At 33.8% G+C, this 27,663-nt stretch overlaps 1 protein-coding gene and 1 long non-coding RNA gene across 2 annotated transcripts; one reads left to right on the top strand and one right to left on the bottom strand.

The window, feature by feature from the left end:
• Positions 1–2,459: 2,459 nt before the first annotated feature.
• On the bottom strand, positions 2,460–3,438 carry LOC138339158 (uncharacterized). Its single transcript, XM_069290484.1, has 2 exons — positions 3,289–3,438; positions 2,460–3,104 (listed from the first exon to the last, which is right to left on the bottom strand). Exons 1-2 carry the CDS (start codon positions 3,436–3,438, stop codon positions 2,460–2,462), a joined length of 795 nt encoding a protein of 264 aa, XP_069146585.1.
• An 11,240-nt stretch (positions 3,439–14,678) lies between these two features.
• On the top strand, positions 14,679–16,196 carry LOC112942259 (uncharacterized). Its single transcript, XR_003248352.2, has 3 exons — positions 14,679–14,823; positions 14,973–15,079; positions 15,537–16,196. It is a non-coding gene; the product is annotated as an uncharacterized lncRNA (long non-coding RNA).
• Positions 16,197–27,663: the final 11,467 nt, after the last annotated feature.

Genomic DNA, 27,663 nt, shown 5'->3' with positions numbered 1-27,663 from the left:
ATACATCAATTCTAACACTACACATATAAGGACATAGTCATACTCTAACATGATCACCTAATGTCAATAGAAGAACACATACTTTCACCTTACTCACAAGTATATAGATATAATCATACTTCACATAAATCACTACACAAATCATCATAATATATCAAGTAATGCCGACAAGACATGATAATCATAATTCATAAAGTAAAGTCGCAAGGCCACATAATTCACAAATAAAACATATAACACCGCCACCATAAGTGGACCATACCAATCTCAACATAATTCAAGACCTAAATTACATAATAAAAATAGAATTAGGGAAGTGTGTCACCAATCCACTCTCTCCACTTCAATCCATAGCTAAATCATCCAATACAATACTTAAAGGCCCTTATCCATGACCATGATCACCAATTCTATCCAACACTTACAATAGAAAATGAATAAAAAGTAATTCAAAATAGATTTATTAATTTAGGGAAGCATATTAACAATTCTAACATGATTCTATCAAAACTCAACAACCCTACTCAAACTACATAAAAAATTCAATAGCATTAAGACATGACAAAGTCACCCACGAAGTAGTCAAAGCTTAGGGTTCATGAATTACATGGGTCCATAAAAATATTGATGTCATATCATTCAGTTAACACTAATTCAATCATAAATCATTGATCTAAAACGTTTTACGCAAGGATCCATGGCTAAATTTCAATTTAGAAGATTTCATGTTTTGGATCACATTTGAAATTCATTGGAATTGACTCCTTGAAGAAAGAGATTTCAAGGATGAAGAACCATATCTTAATTGTGAAGAAAATCCACAAGATTGATGTAGAAAAACTTGGAAAATCTATCTTCTTCCTTGGAGTTTCAAAGATTCATCAATGGAGGTTTTTGGAGAGAAACAATGGAGAGGTTTTGTTTTGAATTTGACGGTTTTGATTTGAATGGTGAAGTGGGGTTTAAAAAGGTAAAATAACCTACAATAAATAAACCCTAAGATACCCAAAACACCCTGAACTTATAGGACCCTTTAACCAAGTCAAACTCTACTTAAATTTCTGATATTGTCGTTGGGAAACAATCTGCAATGCGAAGCTTCTCTTGCATGATTTTTGAAAATAAAACTCTAAAACAGTGGAGTCCACCTTGTCTACGCGATGCAGATCAACTTTTGGATATTGGTGGACCAAGCCCGCGACACGAACTTGCTCCCTTCCATGCCTAGGTTACTGCTACCTTGGGCAACTTGCTCGCTCAAGGCTTGGTCCTCCTCGATGACCCTTTGGTTGGTCCTTGGGGAGTTTTTCCCATACTTTTCCACCTCAAATAATCTATTATATATTTAAGGAACCTCTCACATCAATTTCAACTAAAAAAAAATAGATAAAACTTGACGAAACACGTTAAAACACACAAGCACGTTTTGAGGCAAACTTTTGAACGTCTTCGACGTTCTTGGACCTCCAAACTTTAGAGACTTCCTATAAACATTATAATTAGTCATTTTATGAATTAATAAATTGATAACCAACATGTTAGACTCTAATTTCACCTAGCTCATTTTGAGGGTGTAACAATAGTCCCCCACTTGGAAACATCTGTCATCGAATGACACTTGCTACTCTTTAGACACTATCAAGAGATAAGAAACTCAAGACTAGTGAATAACCATACCACACCATACACAATACACAATTAGGATGAACACAATTTTTCACATAAACACGAGTCTCACAACGCAACAAGAAGCTAGAAACTTATTCTACAACTCATTATGCAATCAAGACTCACATTCTTCATTTCTAATAGCAAGAAATCTTTTTATATTAATTATCATGCTCATATACATCAATTATATACATAGTAAAACAATTTTCAACAAAAGAACAATTTAGCCAATTTTTCAACAATCTTACATTAAGCTGCCAGGGAAAACACAGTGAATTATGCAACAATTCCAAAAATGCAACTTTTAGGGAATTGATGATAAAATCATGACAATAAGATATATAAAATCATATAAACTCAATATACAACATAATCATAACTTCATTAAATGCACAATGAAAGGAATCAATGAAATTTAATTCCAACAAGACTTGTAAACACAATGTAACATGTGATATGCTACTATGACATTCTAACTTTCAAGTTTTAATTGAATGGAAGAGATGAGACAATAAATCAGCATTCTAAAACTCAACATACTCCCCCAGTTAGAAGGAACTCATAATATTAAATAGAGAAAAACAAGAACTTACCATCATTATCGTCCTTATCAGTTTTGATCCCCTAGCCTGGAGTGCATAGAAACGAGTCTTCTTTGGAGCATCATCTCCCGGAACACTTGGAGAAACTTGATTACCTTCCCTTCCTCTAGCCGCAATAATAAGACAATCCCTCATTTTGTGTCCATTCATACCACAACAACAGCAACACCCGGTACTCATTAGGCATTACCCAGAGTGCCTTTTCCCACATGTAGCACAATTAGGCTTGCTACCTTGAGAACCACTACACTTCTCAAGTTTCACCTTATGACCCCTAGGTTCATCTTGACTTGAAACATTCTTCTTAAACTTAGATTGGTTTTTTTCACCTTGCCCACTCCTCTTCAAGTTTCTAGAGATCCTACTATGCTTAGACTCCTCTATGGACTGAGCATAAACCATGAGTCTAGAAAAAGTTACATCACCATGGAGCATGGCTGTACAATACTCTTCTTTCACAAGGTCGGCAACAGCGGTCACAAACCTACTCATCTCATGCCTAGGTTTAGACACTAAGGACGGAGAATATCTATACAACATAGTGAATTTCAAAGAGTACTCCTCAACACTCATATTTCCTTGCTTGAGATTGATAAACTCTTCAACCTTCACCTCCCTCCTCTCACGGGGAAAGTACTTTCCTAACAAAGCCTCCTTAAACTCCTCCCACTCTATAGGACCCGACTCAACCGACCTATTATCTTTCCATTGAATGTACCACACTTGAGCAACATCCCTCAATTGGTATGAATCTAACTCCGCCTTCTCCCTAGAATTCACACCAATGACACTCAACACCTTATAAACACCATCTAGAAACTCATGGGGATCCTATCCCACCTTACAGGCAAGAAATATAAGAGGATTCATCCTCACAAAATCTCTCAATCTAGATGTCATATTTCTCTCCACAACATTCAATCTAGGTTCAATACCCCTATTCACATGAGTAGTCATGGCTCGGGCTAAAGCAAGTAGAGACTCTAATCTCCCCATTAGTCATTTATGGGGGAACCTCCGAAACATCATTACCTTCTTCCACGATAGGGACTTGAACACCTTGAGCACCTTGAAGAACTTGCTCAACTTGTTCAACTAGAGGAGGAATCTCCTCATTAACCCTTCCCTCTTGCGACCTTCTAGCGGTCATCCTTCTACTATTCATCTTCCTAATAATTCAAAGAAAATCATTAATAAAGACACTCATAACTTTTTACTCTGCGACATGACACAAGAGTAGAGAAAGAAGGGAAACTCTATCGTCCTATATCCTCTTGCCCAAAGATGTGTCGCGACTCACATTGATGGTCAAGAATATACTAGACGTGACTTTATGAGACTTTTTGATTCCTAAGAACAGTTTCATAACCTATACTCTGATACCAAGCTTGTCATACCCCGAGATCTCACCCTAAAATATATGACACTCTCGGTGTATGACATGGAATACTTGACCTCTCAGAGGTCTTGTACAAGCTCTCTGACATCATTCATCGCATACATGTATGAAAAGTAATGCAGAATTAAAACTTTTTAGATGAAACATCTTAAAATGTCTTTCATATAAAAGAAATAGAAAACTCTAAGTCTCAATATATGCAATCCTTAGACTTTATGAAATACTTGAGATACATCCCATACAGTCGAAATATAACAATCTAACATCTATTACAATACTTTGAAATAAAGAAGTCTAAAGATGATTATGCCCTCGAGTCAAGTCAGGACATACTTCAACTTGCTTGAGAGAATCCTAATTTCCAAGCTTTGCTTCAAGAATTTCCTCACCTTCCACCTACACCTTTAGATATAACAAAATGTATGGAATTAGTACAAACACATGTACATACTTCAACTTGCTTGAAAGAATCCTAATTTCCAAGATTTGCTTCAAGAAGTTTCTCACCTTCCACCTACACATTTAGATATAACAAAATGTATGAAATTAGTACAAACACATGTACTAAGTATAGCTTAATGCATAAAATCATGAGAAACAGACATTTATAAAATTATGCTCTTTTTTATTAGAACTTCATAGTATAAGCATAAGAATCACATTTAAACACCAAACAACACAATTAGAAGAAATTACAATTTATACTTAATTTATAGGAATATTACAATAAACCTACAGCAAGCTTATAGTGACTTCACTGTAAGTTCACTATAACTTCCAATAAAATTCACACTTCACATTTTAAAATCAATGTATATCCGAAAACACATAAATATGAGATCCTCCTACCCAAGATGATTCTAAGGCTCACTTGAGTGAGTTATGAAGCGACCACTCATACAATCCCTTCACACACACCTAAGAGATCCTTTAGACTATCTAGAATAAGATCATTCTTACTTCATACACTAATGTATATATAATATGACATTATCCTTCCCAAAGGTTATCAAAAGACTTACTTAAGTAATTCAAGAAGAGAACGCCCATACACCCTCTCCAAGATTACCTAAATAATCATTAAGACTTTCTAAGTTTAGTACATGTATAATTTATAAATTTACATTCCCTAACAAGAGTCATTCTTAAGACTTACCTAGGTAAGACATGAAGTGACCATTCATATGCCCCCTTCACACCTTAACTAGAAAACCCTTAAACTACTCTATAGGTAAGTACTTATTTATTTACATGCTTTCTAACTTAAGTCATTATCTTCTTTAGTTTAGTTAAGAGACATTCATCACATATAAGAACATTCAAGTAATTTTCTTGGAGAAGACCTAGGCACTCACTCACTAACATCTTCAAAGCCTAAATGTGCAATGTGTAGATAGCGTCTCATACCACCACCTAAACTTCATAGAACTTCTCCAGCACTAGTGGTTATGCCATATGATCAGAATAGAAAATATTCGATATAGACCATACTAGCTATGCATGGAATCCAGAGTCATGAACCTAGTCTGATGGAGGTTTGTTCTCGGGTCAATGGTAAAACTAGGACACATCCCATGTAGGCACATGGTTAAGGAATATGAAAGGTTTCTTTGCACTCTAGCCTCATCCTTAACTAGAGATATTTGCCAAACCACATTCCCTTGGGGCTAGCCTTTGTTCTCATAGAGTGATTCACATAAAGGATCACATGAAGAGGTTCAATATCTAGTTCATAACCCAATCACATTTCACTTTACCAAAGATGGTCCACCAAGTCTACCCCCAAAGACTAAGAGGATAGCTCAATAACTTTCCTAAGTATGATTTCATGCCGTTCTATCCAACCAACCTTAAGTCCACCATTCACACAAGAAGGATACTATTACGACTTTCAACTTCAAGGATATCATAGCCTCTCAATTAGGTTGAGGGTTCCACATAATTTGACCTTCTCACTATGTTCAAGGCCACATATCAATCACATATGCAAGACAAAGGAGATTTATCATACCAAGTCAAGAAAACATATTCACATTGTACATGTATTAAGTAAGGGACACAAGTCTATCAAAACAAGACACACACATACTTCACCGTACCATACACATAGCATACTATTCTAGAGTACCTAAGGACAACCAAGTCAACTATAGGTCACCCTATACACTATTATATATCAATATAACCATCATAATACTCACATAACCAAGTAGAAAGAATCATACATCAATCTTAAGACTACACACATAAGGACATAGTCATAGTCTAACATGATCTCCTAATGTCAATATAAGAACACATACTTTCATCTTGCTCACAAGTAGATAGATATGATCATACTTCACATAAATCGCTACGCATATATAATAGCAAGTAATGTCGACAAGGCCATGATCATCATAATTTATAAAGTCACGCCGACGAGGCCACATAATTCACAAATAAAACATATAACAACGCCACCATAAGTTGACCATACCAATCACAACATAATTCAATACCTAAATTACAAATTATAAAAAATAAATAAATAGGGCAGCGTACCACCAATCTACTCTCACCGCTTTAATCCATAGCTAAATCATCCAATACAATACTCAAAGGCCCTTATCCATGGACATAATCACCAATTCAATCCAATACTTATAATAGATAATGAATCAAATGTAATTAAACATAGATTATGAATTTAGGGTAGCATACTAACAATTCTAACATAATTCTATCATAATTCAATAGCCCTACTCAAAATACATAAGAATTCAATAGCATTAAGACATGATCAAGTCACCCACGATGTAGTCAAAAACTAGGGTTCATGGATTACATGGGTCCATAGAAATATTGATGTAAAATCGTTCAATTAACAATAATTCAATCATAACTTAATCTAAAATGTTTTATGCAAGGACCCACGTCTAGATTTTAATTTAGAAGATTTATGTTTTGGATCATATTTGAAGTTCAATGGAATTGACTCCTTGAAGAAAGAGATTTCAAGGATGAAGAATCATACCTTAATTGTGAAGAAAATCCCAATAGATTGATGGAAAAAAACATGGAAAATCTACCTTTCTCCTTGGAGCTTCAAAGCATTATCAATGGAGGTTTTTGGAGAGAAACAATAGAAAGCTTTTGTTTTGGACTTGAGGGTTTTGATTTGAAGGGTGAATTGGGGGTTTAAAAAGGTCTAATTGCCTCCAATAACTAATCCCTAAAATACCCAAAAGACCCCTGAACTTATAGGACCCTTTAACCAAGTCAAACTCAACTTAAATTTCTGGAATTATCATCGAGAAACAAGTCCGCGATGCGGAGGTGATCTCGCATGATTTTTGAAAATAAAATTCTGAAACGGTTGAGTAAGCCCTGTCTCCGCGACAAGGATAAACTTTTGGATATTGGTGGACTAAGTCCGAGACGCGGACTGGCTCCCTCCATGACTAAGTTGTTGCTGCCTTAGGCAACTTGCTCGCTCAAGGCTTGGTCCTCCTAAAGGACCCTTTGGTTGGTCCTTAGGGAGTTTTGCCCAGACGTTTCCACCTTAAATACTCTAGTATAGATGTAAATAACTCTCATATCAATTTGAAATCAAAAGAACACATAAAACTTGATGAAACACGTTAATACACACAAGCTCGTTTTGAGGCAAAACTTTCGAACGTCTTGGACGTTCTTGGTCGTTTGACCTCCAAACTTCTCCAAGCTTTAGATACTGACTATAAACATTATAATTAGACATTTTAGGACTTAATAAAATCATAAGCAAAATGTTAGAATCTAACTCCACCTAGCTCATTTTGAGCGTGTAACAATATTTGGAGCTTTAACGTCACTTACTGGTGTTTTACCATCGATGTCATCACTCCTACCGTGAATTTATTTGTGATGATGATGGGGAGATTAATTTTTGTGTTCCTGTAGATTCCTTGAACTTCTCGTTCTTATTAATAGGCACCTTTGCTAATGTTCTCTGCGTAAACAGAATCATAGTATGATTAGATGAATATGTACTTGAACTAGAGGAAAGTGTGATGTGAGGGATGAACATTGTGTAATTGTGTAGAGCATGAATAGAGTATAAATAAAATGAAGAGTTCTCGGCCTAGTTAGATAACTTTACTTATTGTCATATGAGACTATTTGGCTTGTGAAAATTACAACTCTTTTCAGTCTCTACTCTGTCTTAACTAAACGGGTATACCAAAATCGCCATTCTCTATTATTTTAGAAAGTCAGTATATTGGATCTGGTAGAGTTGGATATGCTTTAATTTGGTATTATCTGTAGTATTTGACTAGTAACATAATGGTTATGCCTCTGTCGATCATAGAATCAGAGTTGTTAAATTACCGTTTCTGAATGAAAAGTCATAGAGTGGTAGAGTAGAACCTCAACACCTATAGGTCGGTTTGAAAAGTCATAGAATGGTAGAGTAGCACTTCAAAACCTATAGGTTGTTTTGTCTCTTGCCTTAAGACCAAAAAATAATTTCTAAGGGTTACCATCTATAGTGGATTAAGTATTCTAGTTCTAAAACCCCAACCATTCATTCCATCCATATAGTAAATCATGAGTTCCATGAAGTGTTCCCCGAAGATTTTCTAAGAGTCCTTCTCGAGTGGGAAATTGACTTCAAAATAGACTTTCTTCAAGATACCATACTGTTCTCAATTCCTCCTTACAAAATGGCTCCATTGATTTAGCTTATGGAGTGGACCAAATAAAGGTTTCGTCAGACCTGACATCTCTCCATGGAGTGCTCTAATTCTCTTCGTGCATAATAAATATGGTTCTCTTAGGATGTTTATCGACTATCTATCTATTATCACAAGATGAACAAGGTCACAATCTAAAATAAGTATCTTATTCCCACTATTGATGACTTGTTCGACCAGCTTTTTCCCAGAGTTAAACCTTAGATCAGGCTATCATATTGCTTGAAGTTAGAGAATCTGACATTCTGAGGGAAACATTTAGAACTAGGTATGGTCAAAATGAATTAGTAGTTATTTTTTTCGGACTAACAAATGTCCTGTAACTTTTATGGACCCGATGATTATGGTTTTCATACAATATTTGGATATGTTTTTCATTGTCTTCGTAGATGACATCCTTATCTATTATTGGAGCGTGGATGAGCATCCAGGTCATTTGAGGATTGTCTTGCGAATATTTAAGGACCATTGTTGTTTGCTAAGTTAAGAAAGTGTGTATTTTGGTTGAGGCTAGTAGCGGTCCTTGGTTTATTGTGATCCTATAGAATTGGCTTCTTGTGGAGTGATATAAAGCCAAGGGAAAATATTCTTGAGTACGTATTAACAAGGCCATCCTATTATTCAAACCCCGTACTGGCATATATGATAGTTTGTGTTGACTTGAGATGAAAGTACATTGTGATCGTTACTATTAAAGTATACATGAGCATATATATATATTTATAAAATACACTATTAAATAATATAAGGGTAAAAAGTCATATTCAAAGTTCGGTATCGTTACATAAATTTCGGTCAAAGTTCAGATATATTTCATACTTTTTTCCCTAGTTTAATTCTTTTAACAATTTTCTCTTTGTCCCTAATTACTTGTCCACTTTTGAATTAGTACACATATTAAGAAAACACTTATTGATATTAATCAATATACCATTTAACACAATCAATTATGCAGTAGATGAATTAAAAATTAAAAAATTTCAAAAAGTTCTATCTTTTTCAAAATAATTAATTGAGATTAAAGTATGTAAAACGAATTGTTCTTTCTTGATTTGTCACATGTGACAGCCAGATCTTCACATGTGAAGATATGAAGTGCATGCCTAAAATGGATCATACTGGATAAATCTAGACTCACAACATGGTTCATGTCCTCCGTGTAATTATGATTTTTAATAAAAGCCTAGGTTGAAGTCAAGTCTAAATTCCTCCATCATATGATCAAATGACTAATTTCTTAAAATAAAACTCATGTGATGTTTAATACCTTTAAGATTAAAAAATATTTTAATATATTTCACATATTATCATAAAATTTGAAAATCTTCTTTATCTTTTTAAATTTTGTGTCAAGTAAAAAACAGATAAACCACATGTTATATATAAAGCTTTGTCCTACAAAATTTCTTATGCTTCGTGAATACAAGGAATTGAGTTCACATTTTTGAAGTCAAGTTAGTTTGACTCTTATCATACAAAATGTGCATACCCTTAAATCAATTCTATATTCTCTTCTTTCACTAGAAAGCAACAAAAGCCTGATATCTTTCTTGGTGAAACTCTTTATTTTTATGGAAAAGATCTTTTTCATATTTGACTAATTCTTTTTCTTGTTGATGAGAAGTTTTGGAATTTTATAAATAGAAGATTTTTTTTTCTTATACATAACATAACAACATTTATGGTATGATTTTTTAAAGAGTTTTATTTAGAGAGAGATTTTTGTATATGCTTTCTTTTGTTAGTTAGTACTAATAATTATTGGTTGAGGTGTGGACCTTTTGTATATGCCATATACTCATTTGTTTGTTTCAAATGCATAAATTGACCATGAATCCTCACTGCTCGCAAACATATTGCATTGGCAAATAAAATCAACAAAAGAAATAAATAAATGATTGAATGTTTCTTGTACATTGTCAGAACAAAAATAACATTTAACAGAGTTTCCAATTCTGCTCCTCACAAAACTTCCCCAATAGGTACTCTCTAAAACCAAATTCTCCATCAAAGGAATATGAAACTCTAAAAGGGATTCATTTCTCTCAAATGTTCATGATATCCTCCTGCTCATCCTTTCTTTGTCTGATGATGTTTCCAAATGTATTAGGTTTATCACTATTTTCTGAAACTGGAAGATATCTTAAGATTAAACGCACCTCATCATAAACCTCGTGAGGAAAAACATCAGACATAAGATTTTCATTCCACTTCTCATGCACTAACATCTTATATAACACCAACATGCTCATGATTGATGGAAAAAACATAGTGAAGTGTACCTAATTGAGTTTAATTAATGGTCAAACAAAGTATGAGATGTTAGGATTTTTAATGATTGTGAAAACATAAACAATCTATGCATTCATAAATTCTATCAATTATCTATGATCGTAGAACTATATGATTTTTTCATAAATCTATTACTATGATAATTCAGCTAAAAATACATACTCGAATCAGGCATAGTGATTTTTAAGGAATCTTGACTTGAATTGAGCAGAAGTTTTTTCTTTCTTTTCATTCTTCAAAAGTTGTTTCACTCTCTAGCCTTATACTTTATGAATAGTTTTGATGGATAAGAGTATGTCATTATGGCAGAGAGAACCCTTTAAATAAGAGTATTCTTTTATACATCATTCACACTTTTCCATGATGGGGAGTAGTGAAGATAATGGGTAGTTTTAAAACTACCAAGTAACTCCCCACTTAATGAATAGTTAGAAGAGGTAAGGGGTAGCGGAAGACTTAATGGGTAGTTGACAGTTACTAAGTAACTTCTCCACTTTCCCACCCACTTCTCCACATATAGGATTTAACTTGTATTAATTATTAAACTAAAATATAATTGGTGGGCCATAGAAATTTACATTCTCCCACTTGGCGCACGACCTTTAACTTAACGGTTTAATATGCATTAGACATACCTTAGAGTGTAGAAATAAATTAGAAGACATAGGTATGATTCAAGGGAAATTCATCTAGAAAGATGGTAAAGGGTAATGAAACTGGCAACCTTGGCGCAGGGAACAAGACCCTGAACTACAGGAGGGAAGTTGGGGCATGATGCGTCTAAGATTTGGATTCATTTGGGGATTTGTTTACGTAGGTTTAGTTTCCTCAAATGCTTATTTTGTGCCATAAGTGATGCTAAATCCTTGATTTTAAGGTGTATGGATTTTGAGGAATAAAACAAGGATACTAACAGGCAAAAAAGAACAAAACAAGCTAAAGAATCGAAGAAAGGAAAGCTTGATGATCGCCAAGAGCATTTGGTGAATTGCTGAGTGGCTATAGCTTGACCGCCTAAAGTTCCAGTCTGTCATTTTGAGGGAATAAACCAAGTAAGCAACGCAGTCGACGAATCCCTGAGTAGTTCCGCGAAGCAAAAGGAGATCGCCCAAAGTTACAGACCTTGAGAATGCTAAATGTCAAGGCAAAAAGACGATGGAAGAGGTCAAAGGGCAGCTAAATGGCTCCTAAATGCTCAAAATATGTGAAAAAATAGTGAGACACATACTGCTCCCACAACACCCTACGTTGGGGTCTGGAAATGTTTTGCAAAGAAATCGTCCAAAAGTCAAATCATCAAAATATTCATTGGATGACAGATCCAGAAAAAAAGAAAATCATCTAGTTCTTGTACAATGGCTCCTAAAATGTCCAAAATATGTTCAAAAAATGGTTAGGCTTCACATGCTTTTCCCCTAACTCCCTACGGAGGGTTCCGTAAAGCTTTTGAAAAAAAAATCATCTGAAATTCATATCACCAAAATATGCATGGACTAGCATACATAAAAACTTACAAGATCACTTATTTCTTATAAAATTATCCTAAATGCCCAATACATGTGCAAACAATGGCGAGGTTTGACATACTGTTCTGTCAACTCCCTATGAAGGTCTCAGTAAAAGTTTTGAAAAATAAAAAATATATCACAAAAATATCCATGAATCAATGCTCAAGAAAAACTGTGAAAATCGCCTAAATCCTGTAAAATGGCTTCTAAATGCTAGATATATTGTAAAAAATGGTGAGACACACATTTCTCTCGCGACTCCCTACAGAGGGTTCTGGAAATATTTAGCAAAGAAATCATCTAGAAGTCATATTATCAAAATATTCATAGACTAAAGTCATACTATAAAAATATTCATAGACTAACATACTGAAAAACTGAGAAAATCACCCAGTTCTTGTAAAATGACTCCTAAAATGTCCAAAATATGTGTAGAAAATGGTTAGGATTCATATGCTACTCCCTTGACTCCCTACGAAGGGTTTTGAAAGCTTTTACATAAACAAATTTAAAATTCATATCACCAAAATATACATGGCCTAGCACACACAAAAAAAGGACGAAATCACTTAATTCTTGTAAAATGCTGCTAAATGCCCAATATATGTAAAAAAAATTGTGACACTTCACTTATTGTTCCCTCAACTCCCTCTGAAGATTTCGCAAAGGTTTTTCTGTAAAGGTTTTGCAAAAATAAAATCATTCAGAAGACATATCACCTAAATATTCATGGTCTAATACATACCGAAAATAGTGAGAATCACATAGTTTCAATAAAATGGCTCCTAAATGCCAGAAATATTTATAAAAAATTGTGAGACACATATTGCTCCACAACTCCCTAAGGAGGCTTCTGGAAATATTTCGCAAAGAAATCGTCCAGAAGTCATTTCATCAAAATATTCATAGGATAATAGAACGAAAACTGAGAAAATAATCTAGTTCATGTAAAATGGATACTAAAATGTCCAAAATATGTTAAAAAGGGTGAGGCTTCATGTGTTATTCCCCTAACTCCCCTGTGGAGGATTTTCGTAAAGCTTTTGCAAAAAAATCATATGATAACCATATTACCAAAAGATTCATGGCCTAGCACATACGAAAAAAATGACAAAATCACTTAATTCTTAGTAAAAACTCTCCTAAATGCCCAATATATGTGGAAAAAATGGTGAGGTTTCACATATTGTTCACCCAATTCCCTACGAAGGTTTTCATAAAGGTTTCGCAAAATTAAAAAATCAATTGGGAGACATCACCAAAATATATATTCATGGTCTAATACGCGTAAAAACTGTGAAAATTGCTTATTTCTATAAAAATGGCTTCTAAATAGCCAAAATTTGTGTAAAACTAGTGAGACACATATTGCTCTCACAACTCCCTACGGAGGGTTCTAGAAATATTTTGCAAAGAAATCATTCAGAAGTCATATCATCAAATATTCATTGGCTAACATACTGAAAAATGGAGAACATCACCCACTTCTTGTAAAATGGCTCCTAAAATGTCCAAAATATGTGCAAAAAATGGCGAGGCTTCATGCTGCTCCCCTAACTCCCTAAAGAGGGTTCCATAAAGATTTTGCCAAAAAAAATCATCTGAAGTCCATATCACCAAAATATTCATGGGATACCCCACACGAAAAGCTGGAAAAATTACTTAATTCTTGTAAAATGCTCCTAAATGCCAAAAATATGTACAAAAATGAGAGGGTTCACACACTTCTCCCCAAACTCTCTTCAAAGGGTTTCATTAAGGTTTTGCCAAAATTCATCTGAAAGTCTTATCATCAAAATAATAATGGGCTAACATGCGTGAAAAATTAAGAAAATCTTCAGTTTCCTGTAAACGACTCCTAAATGTCCAAAATATATGCAAAAATGTATAGGCTTCCGTACTACTTCCTGAATCCTTGTCACTTGAGTTATGTATGTTATCTTAGTATCATCCTACATCATGTGGTTAACTTAGGATTTCTTAGGACTTTAGGTGTCATGTCACATGTAGGGGATACCCTTGATTCGTGACATATATTGAGGTAAAAAATGATGTTTTAACGTGGTTAAGTTCGAAAAAATAATAATTGAGGAAGAAAGGTTGAGGAAGAAGGAGAAAAATGTTCTGTTTTTAAAAATAAATATACAATATTACCTAGCGAATATATGTTTCAAATATGTATATTTCACCACAAGACACATGATTAATGATGATATTTTATTCAGAGTGGAATTAATTTCATTTTTAAATAATAGTCTAAGGGGTTAATAGGATCTCTATATGTAGTCGAAAATACTTTAATAGATCATAAGGTCATTTGACTATTTTCTCCCCATTATTTTGTATAATATTGGTGATCAAAAGGGTAATTTGACCAAATGATTAGTCCCATATAATTATTGTTGACTCGTTAAAAAACTTAAAGTTTTCTTTATACATTTAAGACCATTTGAAGCATTTTAACATTTTTTCATTCTTTGGTGTAGAGGTTGTTCATATTGAAATAACAAAAGGTGATGAAGAAAATTAGGGTTTTACAAATCAATGCGACTGGGAATAGGAAAAATGTACATCAGTTACTCTTCTGTTAGGATTGAGTATAAAACCCTAGATTTGTCACCTACAAGGTTAAGGTAAGTGATTATAAATTGAATATGCATCTATTTCATGAATATAACCCTAGATTTGTCATTTGAACATAAAATCAAAGATGCAAATTGGAAATTTTTGGATATAGATCTATAATTAACTAATTTAAAAATAATGTTTTTGATGTCTCCAGATGGTGCTGTAGGACTAGATGGATTCAATGATATTTTTTTAATCATACATGTTGGTGGATTATCAAGCACGATCCTATTAATTTTGTGCAATACTTCTTCAAAGGAGGTAATATGACTAAATTATTTTCTCATACTTCTTTAATCCTTATTTCTAAATGTGAGACTCCTAACACCTATGTTATAAGGCCTACTAGTCTTGTTTTTTTTTTGGCTTAGAAACAAAGGTGTTTTATTTGTTTAATTTAGAAAGGTTTTATCCATAAAAAAGAGGAATTGATCTAAACGATATAGTTTGTGCACACTGATGTTATATGTGAGATTTTTTTGGTGGGATTAAGACAAGTGGTAGCATTCAATGGCTTGAAAGGAAATATTCTTGTTTTGATATTGTTTACTATTCCTATTTTTCCATAAATTCCAAACAATTATTGGAGCCATTATAGATGTTGGCACCTTGGATTGATTGAGGTATACAACTCATACACATTTTTAGTATGAACTTTCCATTTACAGTTTGGTTCAAAAAAGAAGTATTTATTTTGTGAGATGATTCTTGGGTGTAGGTAGTAATGATGGAAGCTTCGACATCAAGGGTGTTGTCAAAAGATAGATGCGAGAGACTGCAAAAATCATTTCTAAGGAGGTAGTTTACTAAGAGGTTTGTTTCCGATTCATGAATAGGACTATGCATTATTTACCAAAGTGAGTGAGAGGCTTCTACCTAGTTGTCGTCCCAAAGGTGAATTTCGCTACCATCAACAATATTCCCAAAGATACCTTTTTGGTACACATCTTCTTTCAAACCGAAGAAGGTTAGTGCATCAAAATCCCTAGAACTACTACAGATGGACCTATGTGGACCCATGAGGGTTCTCGTCAAAGGACATAAGTGGTATGTTTTCATTAGTGCTAATGATTACACCAAATAATTCAGTTGGACCATATTTTTCAGTTCAAAAGAGGAGAATTCTGAAATTTTTACTTATCTTTGTGAAACTAGACCAAAAAAAGTCTAAAGTTATAAGTATTTGATTTGACCATGACACAAAATTTAAAAAATATTAAAATTTTAAAATATTGTGCATAACATGAAATATATCACAGTTTCTTCGCTCCTAGAACTCCTCAACAAAACAGAGTTGTAAAAGAAAAAAATAGATGCTCAACCTTGTTCTGAACTAAGAGAAGATAAATTGGTTAAAACTTTGTGCTTTTAAAGTATTGTAAAATATAAACAATACTTAACAAGCAATATATAGACAAGAGATATAGAGAGCTAGAGATCATCATATTTAAATATCTTCAAGTATATCTCACAATGATGGACAAACCTATTTCTACTGACAAACCACTTCAAAAGGGACCATACTAAATGCCTAACTTAATACATACATTCTATGATTCATAGATCCTTGAAAGTATGTATACATGAATATTAAGTAATTTATGCATCAATTATCAAGTAAATGGATAATCCGAGTTTTTAGACATTGCATTGAGAATATTCTCATTTGGATTTCTCAAGCTTTTTTTTCTTTTTTTTTGGAAATAATTAACTATGGGAGGTATTTACTGAAGAAGGGTTATCAAAGTTCATCTAGTCATGCATATAAGTTTTGAATATAAAGACATGAAAACAACATTAAACACCATTGGAGCTTGATTCTAATTTTTTAAATTTGCAAAGAAAAAGAAGAATGTTGGCTAGATGAAGATATGATGTAATCAGTGACTTAACCAAGATCTTTAAAAAAAAATATTGCTTATCTTAAGTTTGAACATCCTTTAGAGTATTTTGAATTACGTTATTAATTACATTACTAACAATCAAATTTATTTCTTTAGATCATTCTTTTCTATTAGTTGACTTGCTGTAATTATTCTTTTTAGCTCATATTGGTCATGGGTTGGGAACGGGAATTGTCATGTATCCTCTATATAAATCAACAAGTCGATACATGTTTTCATAATTTTAATTTTTAAGTATTTGCAAAGTGATTCTCTCTTTTATGATATATCATGGTAAATTGTTTGATTAACTCTCTTCTTACTAGTTATGTTCCTTTTTATATGAGGATATATTACAATTTAGAGTGTCAAATAACTTACTAATCATAATTTCTCAAATGTATATATTTTGCACCATTAATTATTATGTCTCCATATAGTAATTTTTGTGTTGTTTTTAAATATATACATATTATTTTAATTTGTTTGAGGAATAAATATTGTATTAAAAATCAAAATTCAGTGTTATGACCCTCATACTCTGATCCTTTTACACCAATTAGGACATAAGGAGAGTCTTGTTTTCCAAAGATAGAATACCATTCACAAAATTTATATGTGGAGAAAGTAATTTAAGACTAGTCTCTTTTTTAGGTATTTTACATAATGTTCAATTGTGGCAAAATGTAATATTTTCTTTCTTCAAAATCTCAAACAACCAACTTTCCTTCTTCGGTTTATTCTCATTTTGTTCATTGACTTATAACAACTTTTTTAACTTGATTTTTTTCGATTTAAGTCAGGTGATATATCCTCTATATATATAATTCACAATCCAAGACCTTTTTAAGGGGGGGGGGGGGGGAATCGATTCTATGTTTTTATGGAGCAACTTTGTCCTTTGCAATACATCATCGTAATTTATTCACTTGATTGTTTTCTTTAATTCCATCACTCATTAGACATTTTTGAGAAATCATGGCAAAATTTTTAATCTTTTAATAAATATTTATAGGATACATGATAAATTTATTTTTTTGTGAATGACATATACTTCTTAATAAATGTGTATCATGAAACAATTTTATTTGTTTGATTTCAATCTAACTTTACTCCTGATATATTTTTGAATTCTAGTTGTCTTTATCTTGTAAAGCTCCCTATTCTATTCATTTAATTGCCTTTTTCTTTGTGAAATAAAAATAATGTAGAAATGTTTGATCTATAATTTGGGGATATTTTTAGTTTTTTTCTTTTAATCTTTATATAAATTATTATTTATTTTTCTTATACTTATCTTCAGTTGCTGATACACTCTTCCAAAGGAAAAGTAAAGTGGTTTGAAGGCAATGGTGCTAGCACAATTGTTGCTTTAAGTAAACCGCTAAGGGATGTTGCTAACATGATTGTAAGATTTTTGATGAGTCTCTATACTTCATCTATATTTATGATCAAGAAGTTGCACTTTAGGTCCATAGTCTCAACCTTTTAAGAACCTCTTCAAAGCTAAAAACGATACAAAGTTAACATAGAACAAGAGAAAAAAAAATAGCTCATAAAAAATCTTACAATGATGCTTGCAACATCTATTAGTGGTTCACTTGTAGAAATAGTGTGTTTACACCCTTGCATCCTAATCCTTTTCTTTTCTCGTGATCGCTTGGAAGATTGCATAAACAAATGAAGATAAAAATATAACAAGGAAAAAAAAACAAAAATCATTTATACAAAATATAATAAAAGAATAAAGTAAAACTATTCTCGAATTATCGATCAAACATCTTTAACTACTAATTATTGTCATTTCACAAAGGAAAAGAGGAAATTAATTGAAAAGAAGAGGGATCCTAACAAGATAAAAGAGAATTGTAGCTGAGCAATATCAGATGACTATAAAGTTGGATTAAAATCATACAAATAAGATTTTATTTTCATGATGTATACGTTTATTTAGAAATGAAAGTCATTAACCAAAAAAATAATGAAATTGATCATGTATACAAAATATTTAGAAGATTAAAATTTTTGTCATGGTTTCTCAAAAATATCTCTTAAGTGATGGAATTAACGAAGACAATTCGAGTTAAAAAATTACCATGATATATTCCAAAAGATAAAATCGTTCCATAATACTTAAAAATCAAGTAAAATATAGTTGTTATTAGTGAATGAACAAACGAGAATAATTAGAAGAACAATGTTGGTTGTTTGAGATTTTAAGAAAGAAAATATTGCATCTAACCAAGGTTGAACATTATATAAAATAAGAAAAAATGACCAGTCTGAAATTACTTTATCTGCATCTAAATTATCTATAGAATAATTATACTGACGTAGCAAGAACTTTGTGAAGGGTGTTCCAATTTTGGAAAAATAAACACTCCTTATGTCCAATTTGTGTGAAAGGAAAGAGTATGAGGGTCATTACACTTAGTTTTGATTTTTAATACGGCATATATTCTTCAAAAAAAAAAGGATTAGAATAAAATGTATATACTTAAAGAGTACATAGAAAATATTATAAGTCGATAAAACAACTAATGGTTCAAAATATAAAATTTTAAGAATATTATGATTAGTAAATTATTTGACACTCCAAACAGTAACATCTTCATATAAAAAGGAACACAAAGAGTAAGAAAGGAGTAGATCAAACAAGTTACCACGATATATTATAAAAGAGAAGACACACTCTACAAAAACTGAAAATCAAAATGATCACCTTGACTTTTTGATTAATATAGATGATACATGACAAGAGTTATAGGTAAAACAACAATTTTTGCAAGTCATGAATAAACAAGAATGATCTAAAGTAAATCTGGTTTTTGAGATTTTTTAAGAAAGAAAATTATCACATATAGCAAAAAATTGCATGTCATAAATAATTGTCTCTATATTTAGATTATTTATTGAAATATTATAATTTTAGATTGACATGGTGTGATTAGTGACAAAGTAAACGTCATAATTAGTGACATTTGATCAGTAATGTAACTCAGAATATTCTAAAGGGGGTTTAAATTTTTTATAAGCAAATACTTTTTTTGTTTGAATTTTTGTGGAAGGTTTTAAGTATCGTACTGATCCAACTCGACAAGTAAAAGAGGTATTGACTGCTTGAAAAACGAAAGGTATTTTGAAAAATAGTATTCTCAATATATTGATGATACAGTAGCAAACACATATTTATAGCTATACAATTGTAGGGTCAAAGTTCTATTCTAAGAAGGAGTATATATGGTTATAAATATATATTCTGTAAATCAGTCCTATTCTAAGAAAGAATATATTTTCTGATTACTATACAATTATAGTTTTTCCTAACATCCCCCTCAAATCGATACCGGTGATCACAAAGTAGCAATTTGGTGATAAGATATTGATGTCGTGCTCATGTCATCACCTTTGTAAACAAATCAGCAAGTTGGAATGTGTTGTAGATTGATGAGACGATCAATAACCAATTCTCGAATGTAATGGAGTCTACCTTAGATGCTCTGTGTTTTCATGTTGCACTGGGTTTGTGGCGGTTTTAATGGCACTAGTGTCATCAACAACATGTAGCACTATAGGAGATCTAATAGTGACACCAAGCTCAAATAATAGATGTCATAGCCAAACAATTTCTGAACTTGCTGCTGACATAGCACGATACTCAGTGTCTGTAGATTATTTAGATGTACGGGATTATTTCTTACATTTCTAAGATATCAAGAATGTGCCAAGAAACATACACCAACAGTAACTGAGTGACGAGAATAAAGACAACCAACCCAATCTGCATCAGTATATCCTTCAAGATGTATAGAAGAATCAGAACAGAAAAGAACACCTTGACTCATAGAACCACAAACATATCGAATGAGACGAAGTAATGCAGTGTGATGTATACGGAAACGATTAACCACAAATTGACTTAGAACTTGACTTCTGGCCTTGTCATAGTGACATAAACTAAGCATCCCACCAACTGCCGATACTATGTTGGATCATTGAATGGTTCTCCATTAACCTCCTTGTACTTTGTATTAATCTCCATTGGGTTGTACACAACCTCGTCATCAGTAAGACCAGCTCTTGCAACAAGATCATGAGCATACTTTTGTTGTGTAAGCATGATCCCAGTAGGCAAGTATAAAACCTCAAGTCTAAGAAAGTATGTCAATCGTCCCAAGTCCTTCAACTTAAATGAGGTATGCAAGAATTCTTTCAACTTAGTAATATTCTTTGGATCATTTCCTGTAATAATGATATTGTTAAAGAATGACAAAAAGTCCCACATCGGTGGTTAATGAGATGGGTAAACTCCTTATAAGGCTTGGGCAATCCTCCTCCCTTTGAGCTAGCTTTTGGGGTGTGAGTTATGCCTAAGACCTAATTTCACATGGTATCAGAGCAGAGCCCGTCTTGCCCGATGTTGGGGTCCCCAAAATTAAAATTGCCCACGCACCAGATGCTAAGCACTGGGCGTGAGGTGGGGTGTTAAAGAATGACAAAAAGTCTCACATCAGTGGTTAATGAGATGGGTGGACTCCTTATAAGGCTTAAGCAATCCTCCTCCCTTTGAGCTAGTTTTTGGGGTGTGAGTTAGGCCTAAGACCTTATTTCACAGATATCATCAACATAGATGAGAAGCATTGTGATACCTATTGGAGAAGTATGAAGAAACAAAGAATTATGCGAAGAACTTTGAGAGAAGCCCACAGTTTGAAATGTGGATCGAAATTCGTCAAACCAAGCTCAAGGAGCCTGTTTTAAGCCATAAAGAGATTTTCGAAGACGACAAACTGCATTTGGTCTTGGCAGAACTCATCCATGTTATGGTTTCATAAACACCACTTCTTCCAGATCTCCATGGAGAAATGTGATTTTCACATCCATCTGATGTAAGGACTAAACTTTCGTCGAAGCCACAACTAATAATGTTCGTACCGTTGTCATCTTAGCAACAGGTGCAAAAGTCTCCTCAGAATCCACCTCATACTCTTGTTTGTACCCTTGAGTAACTAATCGAGCTTTGTAGCGATCAATTGTACCATCCGCCTTAAGTTTAATGGAATACACCCACTTACTTCCAATGAACTCCACCTGTTGGTTTATCAACAAATTTTCAAGTAGAATTTTCATTCAATGCATTAAGCTCTTCTGACATTGTCTCTTTCCAACAAGTTTGTGTAGACGTGATAGTAACCAGAAGTAAAGAACCGAGAAAATAGAACAAAGCAAGTAAATTTACTGAAATAGTCTGTGCAAGTATCTTACTATATGGAAAGGACAAGACTCCAGAAAATAGTAGTGTTTATTCTTAATTACATAATCTAATAACTAATCCTGATTACATATATATGGAGAACATAAAAGGATAAGACTGAAACTATAAACTGTAAACTAGGAATAATAACTACCAGGTAACTGCTAAGCAACTACTATAGCAGTTGTTTGTCTAGAATTTGACTTTTTATTGTCTTGTCGATATATTCTTCTAAAGTACGTCTTGAGAGGTGGGTAGGTATCAGTCATAGTCTTCCCAACTAGACTCTTCAATAGGACGACATCGTCATTGAATAAGTACCAGATTTAGCACTCCTAACTCTTTCACCCAACGAGGTTCAACCATAATTCCAATTCACTCGATAGTGGTAAGGGTGGGGGAAGTAACATCAGAACAACCACGAGAAGGACGAAGCAGCGAGACATGAAAAATAGGATGTACCTTAGATGTTTCAGGAAACTGCAATTATAAGAAACGTGACCAACTCGACGAACAGTTTTTTATCGTCCAAAATATTGAGGTGAAGGTTCTGATTAAGATGTTTGACTAAACTCTTTTGCCAATAAGGTCGCAAACAAAAGAAAACATCATCACCCACATCAAAAGACAAGTCAGCCACTTGGAATCAACTTGAGACTTCTTTATGGAACGTAGTACCTCTAACATTTGATCTCGTTGCACGAGCTACTTTTCAAGTTCAGCAATTTTAGTTTCTCCATGAACAAAGGTATGCAAAAGTGGTGGTTCTCTCCCATACACAATCTGGAAAGGAGTCATATTGATTGAAGAATGGTATCCACTGTTGAAAGAATAATCAAGCCAATATACATACTGAAGCCATAATTTGGTCTTGTCATGAGCAAAACAACGTAAGTTTCAAGGCATCGATTGACCACTTTTGTTTGACCGTCAGATTGGGGATAATATGAAGTACCAATACGGAGACTATGTGACTAAGGCAAAAAATTTCCTGCCAAAAAGCACTTTTGAAGACCACATTACGATATGAAAGAATGGAGCTCGGTAAACCATGTAACTTGAAAATTTCCTTACAGAAAACCCCAATCACTACCACTGTATTAGCAGTAAAAGGATGAGATAAGGAAAGAAAATGGTTGTATTTGCCTAAACCTATCAACCACCACAAAAATAGTATCAAAGTCATTACAAGGAGGAAGACCAACAATGAAATCAAGGGAGATATCCTCCCAAACTCTATTAGGAATGGGCAAAGGTTGTAAGAGACCAACTGGAGCTAATGTTTCATATTTATGTTGCTGGCATATCAAACAATTTTGGACAAAGTATTTGACATCATGTTTCAGACAAGGCCAGAAATTTTTTGCATATACCATTTTGAGAGTTTTCAAAATAACCTATGTTCCCTCATGTTGGAGAATCATGTGACTCTGCTAAAATCTTGGCTCTGAGTTCAAGGTTATCAGGAATAACCAGCCGAGTTTTGTAGTAAAAATGGTAAGCAGACAGTGAGAAATCAAGATGAATTGATGGATTAAAAAAGAGTTGATCTTGAATCTTCTTAGTATATGGATCAACTTCAATTGCTTTGTCAAATCACTGAAATCTAATGCAATAAGTATCACCAAAGAAAAAAAATCAGCATGTTGAGAGCGATGAGATATGCATCAACTCTTTTGTTTTCACTTCCTGACTTATAGACAATAGTGAAATCAAAAGGCAATAATTTAATAAACAAATGTTGTTGTTTTGCAGTAGTCACTCGCTAACGCAAAAGATACTTTAGGCTACAATGGTCAATAGTGACAGTAAAATGCCGACCCAAAAGATAATGCTTCCATTTTTGCAATGCAAGGAACAAAGCCAGCAATTCACGATCATAAGTAGATTTAATGCGACTAGAATAGGAAAATCCCTTACTGAAATAGGCTATTGGATGACAGTGTTACAGTAAAATAGCCCAACTCCATTATATGAAGCATTACACTTAACTGTAAACTATTGAGTGAAATATAGAAGAAAAAGCACCGGTACTGATCTCTAGATCCTCTTAGGATTTTGGAGAAACCTGCTCTACTGTTGCATGCCAGGTAAAAGCATCTTTCTTGGTCAATTCTGTTAAAGGACGAGCAATGATCCCATAGTTTTTAACAAAGCGCATGTAATAACCTATGATACCTAAGAAACCACGAAGTTCCTTGGCATTCTTTGGAATAGGCCATTCCAACACCGCAAATATTCTTTTTGAATCTACGGCTAATCCATCTTGAGAAATCACATGACCTAAAAGACTAACTTGGTGTTGACCAAATAAACATTTCTTTGGATTAGAAAAAAAGGAATTGACAAAAAGAAGATGGAGGAATATTTGAAGGTGTTGTTGGTGTGTTTGAGAGTCAGGACTACAGATTAGAATATCGTCAAAGAACACTAGGACAAACTTTCGAAGGTATGACATTAAAAGATCATTCATGGCATTTTGAAATGTGGATGGTGCACTGGTGATTCCAGAAGGCACTATGAGAAACTCATAATGGCCTGAATAGGTGCGAAAGGCAGTTTTATAGACATCATTCGGTTGGACACAAATTTGATTGTATCCGAAACAAAGATCAATCTTAGAAAAAATTGTGGTGCCATGTAACTCTTCTAACAACTCATCGATATTTGGAATTGGATATTTGTCTAGGACAATGATTTTTTAGGCTACGGTAATCCACACAAAAGCTCCAAGAGTTATCTTTCTTTTTAACTAGGAGAACAGGACAAGCAAAAGGACTTGAACTAGGGCGAATGAAACCAGATTCTAATAAAGCTACAACTTAGTTCTCAATTTCTATTTTTTGACCATATGGATAACAATAAGGTCTGACGTTTTGATGTTTAGAATTTGGTAACAGAGGGATAGCATAAGAATATACTCTAAATGGTGGAAGAGATGTTGGTTCAGAAAACACAAACTGGAGTTCATGTACAAGTGTTCGGATTGCATTACCTAGAACTTCTAATACCATGTTAAAAGATTGGAGAGAAATTTTGGTTGAATTTGTCGATCTCACACCTTGCGATTTGTAACGTGTCCCTTGCCAATTGAAAAATATGAACATATCCTTCTAGTTATCTTAAATCGTATTGAGAGAAGATAACCATTTGATACCAAAAACAAATCAGCCCATCATATTGCAAAAGGGTAGTAATCCTAAGTGATAGTAAAGCCCGATAATTGAATTTGAAGATTTCGACAAACTTTATTGCAGCGTATGATATCTCCATTCCCTATTTGCACACCAAATGTTGGAACCATTTTTCCATAAGCCAAACCCCTTTGCTTTTTATCAACCTTGGACAAACTATGTATGTGACTCATGATTAGGATTGGCAAGTTTATTTGAGTCCTAGACAATAGTAAGTCCATAAGTGTGAGATCCAAGTAACATGCTTCAGTCTTTTTTTATTTTCTTGGAAGAAGAATTTTGTGAACTACATTAAACAGCATCTGATGTAAAGGTAACATACATCCCTTGTCAACACTAGAATATTCTGAAAGAGTAGGATCATTTGAGAATCGCCTACATATGTCAAGTTGAGAGGTGTTACCCTCTAAAGGAGGCCAATCCTTCTTGACATAGTGATCCCATCCCCTGTTAGGAATTCTAAGTATTGAAGACAAAATCTCAACAGTAAGTGTAAAAAAAAATATCACACACAGTACTAGTAATTGATGAGGCAGTTCCTGTTGCATTGATATAAAATTCTCTGGTTTCTACTCTTCCCATTTTACGCCTAAAGGATCCTTGAAGCATCAATTCTGTCCATCCTTGTTCTTGTAAGATGATCACTAACTCATCCATCTCACCACCCCCAAAGCCAGAAATTACTCTCCCCCTAATCACACTCCTCTTCTTAAAGGCTAACACTCTTGCATGGTAATCACTATCATCTAACTCATGAAATTTTGATTTGGATGAAATTTTTTTCCGTTTTTGACTTTTCACTGTATCTGCTACAAATTTTAACGATGAAGAAGACTTACGCTTTCTTGTGCGAATTTTCTTGGTTGATTTAGCCAAAGTCTCTGCTTCTCGAGTGCGTTGTGCAGATCTAGTTACTCTCATTGGCACCTTTGCCGGTAGAATAGAGTGAGGTTCTTCTGGAGTTTCAGGAAGAGTTGTAGCAGGAGGTTTGCAAGAAGATGAACTTTGTTTGGAATTCTAAGTATTGAAGACAAAATCTCAACAGTAAGTGTAAAAAAAAATATCACACACAGTACTAGTAATTGATGAGGCAGTTCCTGTTGCATTGATATAAAATTCTCTGGTTTCTACTCTTCCCATTTTACGCCTAAAGGATCCTTGAAGCATCAATTCTGTCCATCCTTGTTCTTGTAAGATGATCACTAACTCATCCATCTCACCACCCCCAAAGCCAGAAATTACTCTCCCCCTAATCACACTCCTCTTCTTAAAGGCTAACACTCTTGCATGGTAATCACTATCATCTAACTCATGAAATTTTGATTTGGATGAAATTTTTTTCCGTTTTTGACTTTTCACTGTATCTGCTACAAATTTTAACGATGAAGAAGACTTACGCTTTCTTGTGCGAATTTTCTTGGTTGATTTAGCCAAAGTCTCTGCTTCTCGAGTGCGTTGTGCAGATCTAGTTACTCTCATTGGCACCTTTGCCGGTAGAATAGAGTGAGGTTCTTCTGGAGTTTCAGGAAGAGTTGTAGCAGGAGGTTTGCAAGAAGATGAACTTTGTTTGGAACACGTTCTGATTTGGGAAAGCATTTCAAGCAAAGTGACATTTTCATCATCAGAACTATTTTCTTGGTCCTGTGAAAAAACATATGTTCCCCCTCACTTTGTGCACTCATATTATCTTTCTCTAACCCTTGACTTCTCTCTTCCCCCTGAACTAAAGCATCTTCCATAAGAGACCATCGAGTTATGCCGGTCGAATCAATGTAGAGAATGGCTGGTAGGGCGTGTAGGCTTTCTTGAGAATCAAAGGGAATTATGGCTAGTGAAAGATTGTAGGACATGGCCATTTTTTTTCAACAACACAATGTGGATTCTGGGATTTCAAGGGTTTGAGAGAGAATGAGGACAATCGGAGAAGAAAGAGAAAAGGGGACTGTTTAAGAGGAATTATAGGGAAGTGTAAGGGTTTTACTGAGAATGGGAACAGGTATGACTTGAAGGGTTTTCTGCAGGTTTTGAATTGGCGGTTGTGATGATGATTTATTTATTTTTTTCAATTAATTAAGGAACGGAACCCAATGCATTTGTCTTAGAATTTTAGTCTATCTTAGTTAAGAAGAGTAGACATACCTTTTAAGCATGCAAAGATGATTTTGAGAGTCCTATTCCTTCAGCTTCTATTTTCTTAGTTTATCTTCATCATTCCTAGCTCCAGTCTGTTCCTTTCAAAGTGTTCCCTTGCTAATGCCTTTGTAAAGATGTCCGCGATTTGTTCTTCCGTAGTACAAAAGTTCATAGAGATTAAACCCTTTTCCACATTGTCTCTAAGAAAGTGATGACGAATGTCAATGTGTTTAGTTCTCTTATGTTGTACCTGATTTTTTGCAATGTTGATAGCACTAGTATTATCGCAGAAAATTGGGACTTGTTCAATTTTGAGACCGAAATCACTAAGTTGTTGCTTAATCCACAGAAGTTGGGCGCAACATGACGCAGCTGCTACGT

The sequence above is a fragment of the Solanum lycopersicum genome, chromosome 10 (genome assembly GCF_036512215.1).
Source record: "Solanum lycopersicum chromosome 10, SLM_r2.1".
In the NCBI taxonomy this organism is placed as follows: Eukaryota; Viridiplantae; Streptophyta; class Magnoliopsida; order Solanales; family Solanaceae; genus Solanum; species Solanum lycopersicum.
The sequence above is the reverse complement of the archived record's forward strand: the minus strand, read 5'-3'. Positions and strand labels throughout refer to the sequence as shown.

Coding starts and splice junctions, on each gene's coding strand:
- LOC138339158 (XM_069290484.1), bottom strand. CDS start 3,438: ATGAATAGTAGAAGGATGACCGCTAGAAGGTCGCAAGAGGGAAGGGTT. Junction 3,105..3,288: donor AAGGTAATGATGTTTCGGAG/GTTCCCCCATAA, acceptor AAGGTGGGATAG/GATCCCCATGAGTTTCTAGA.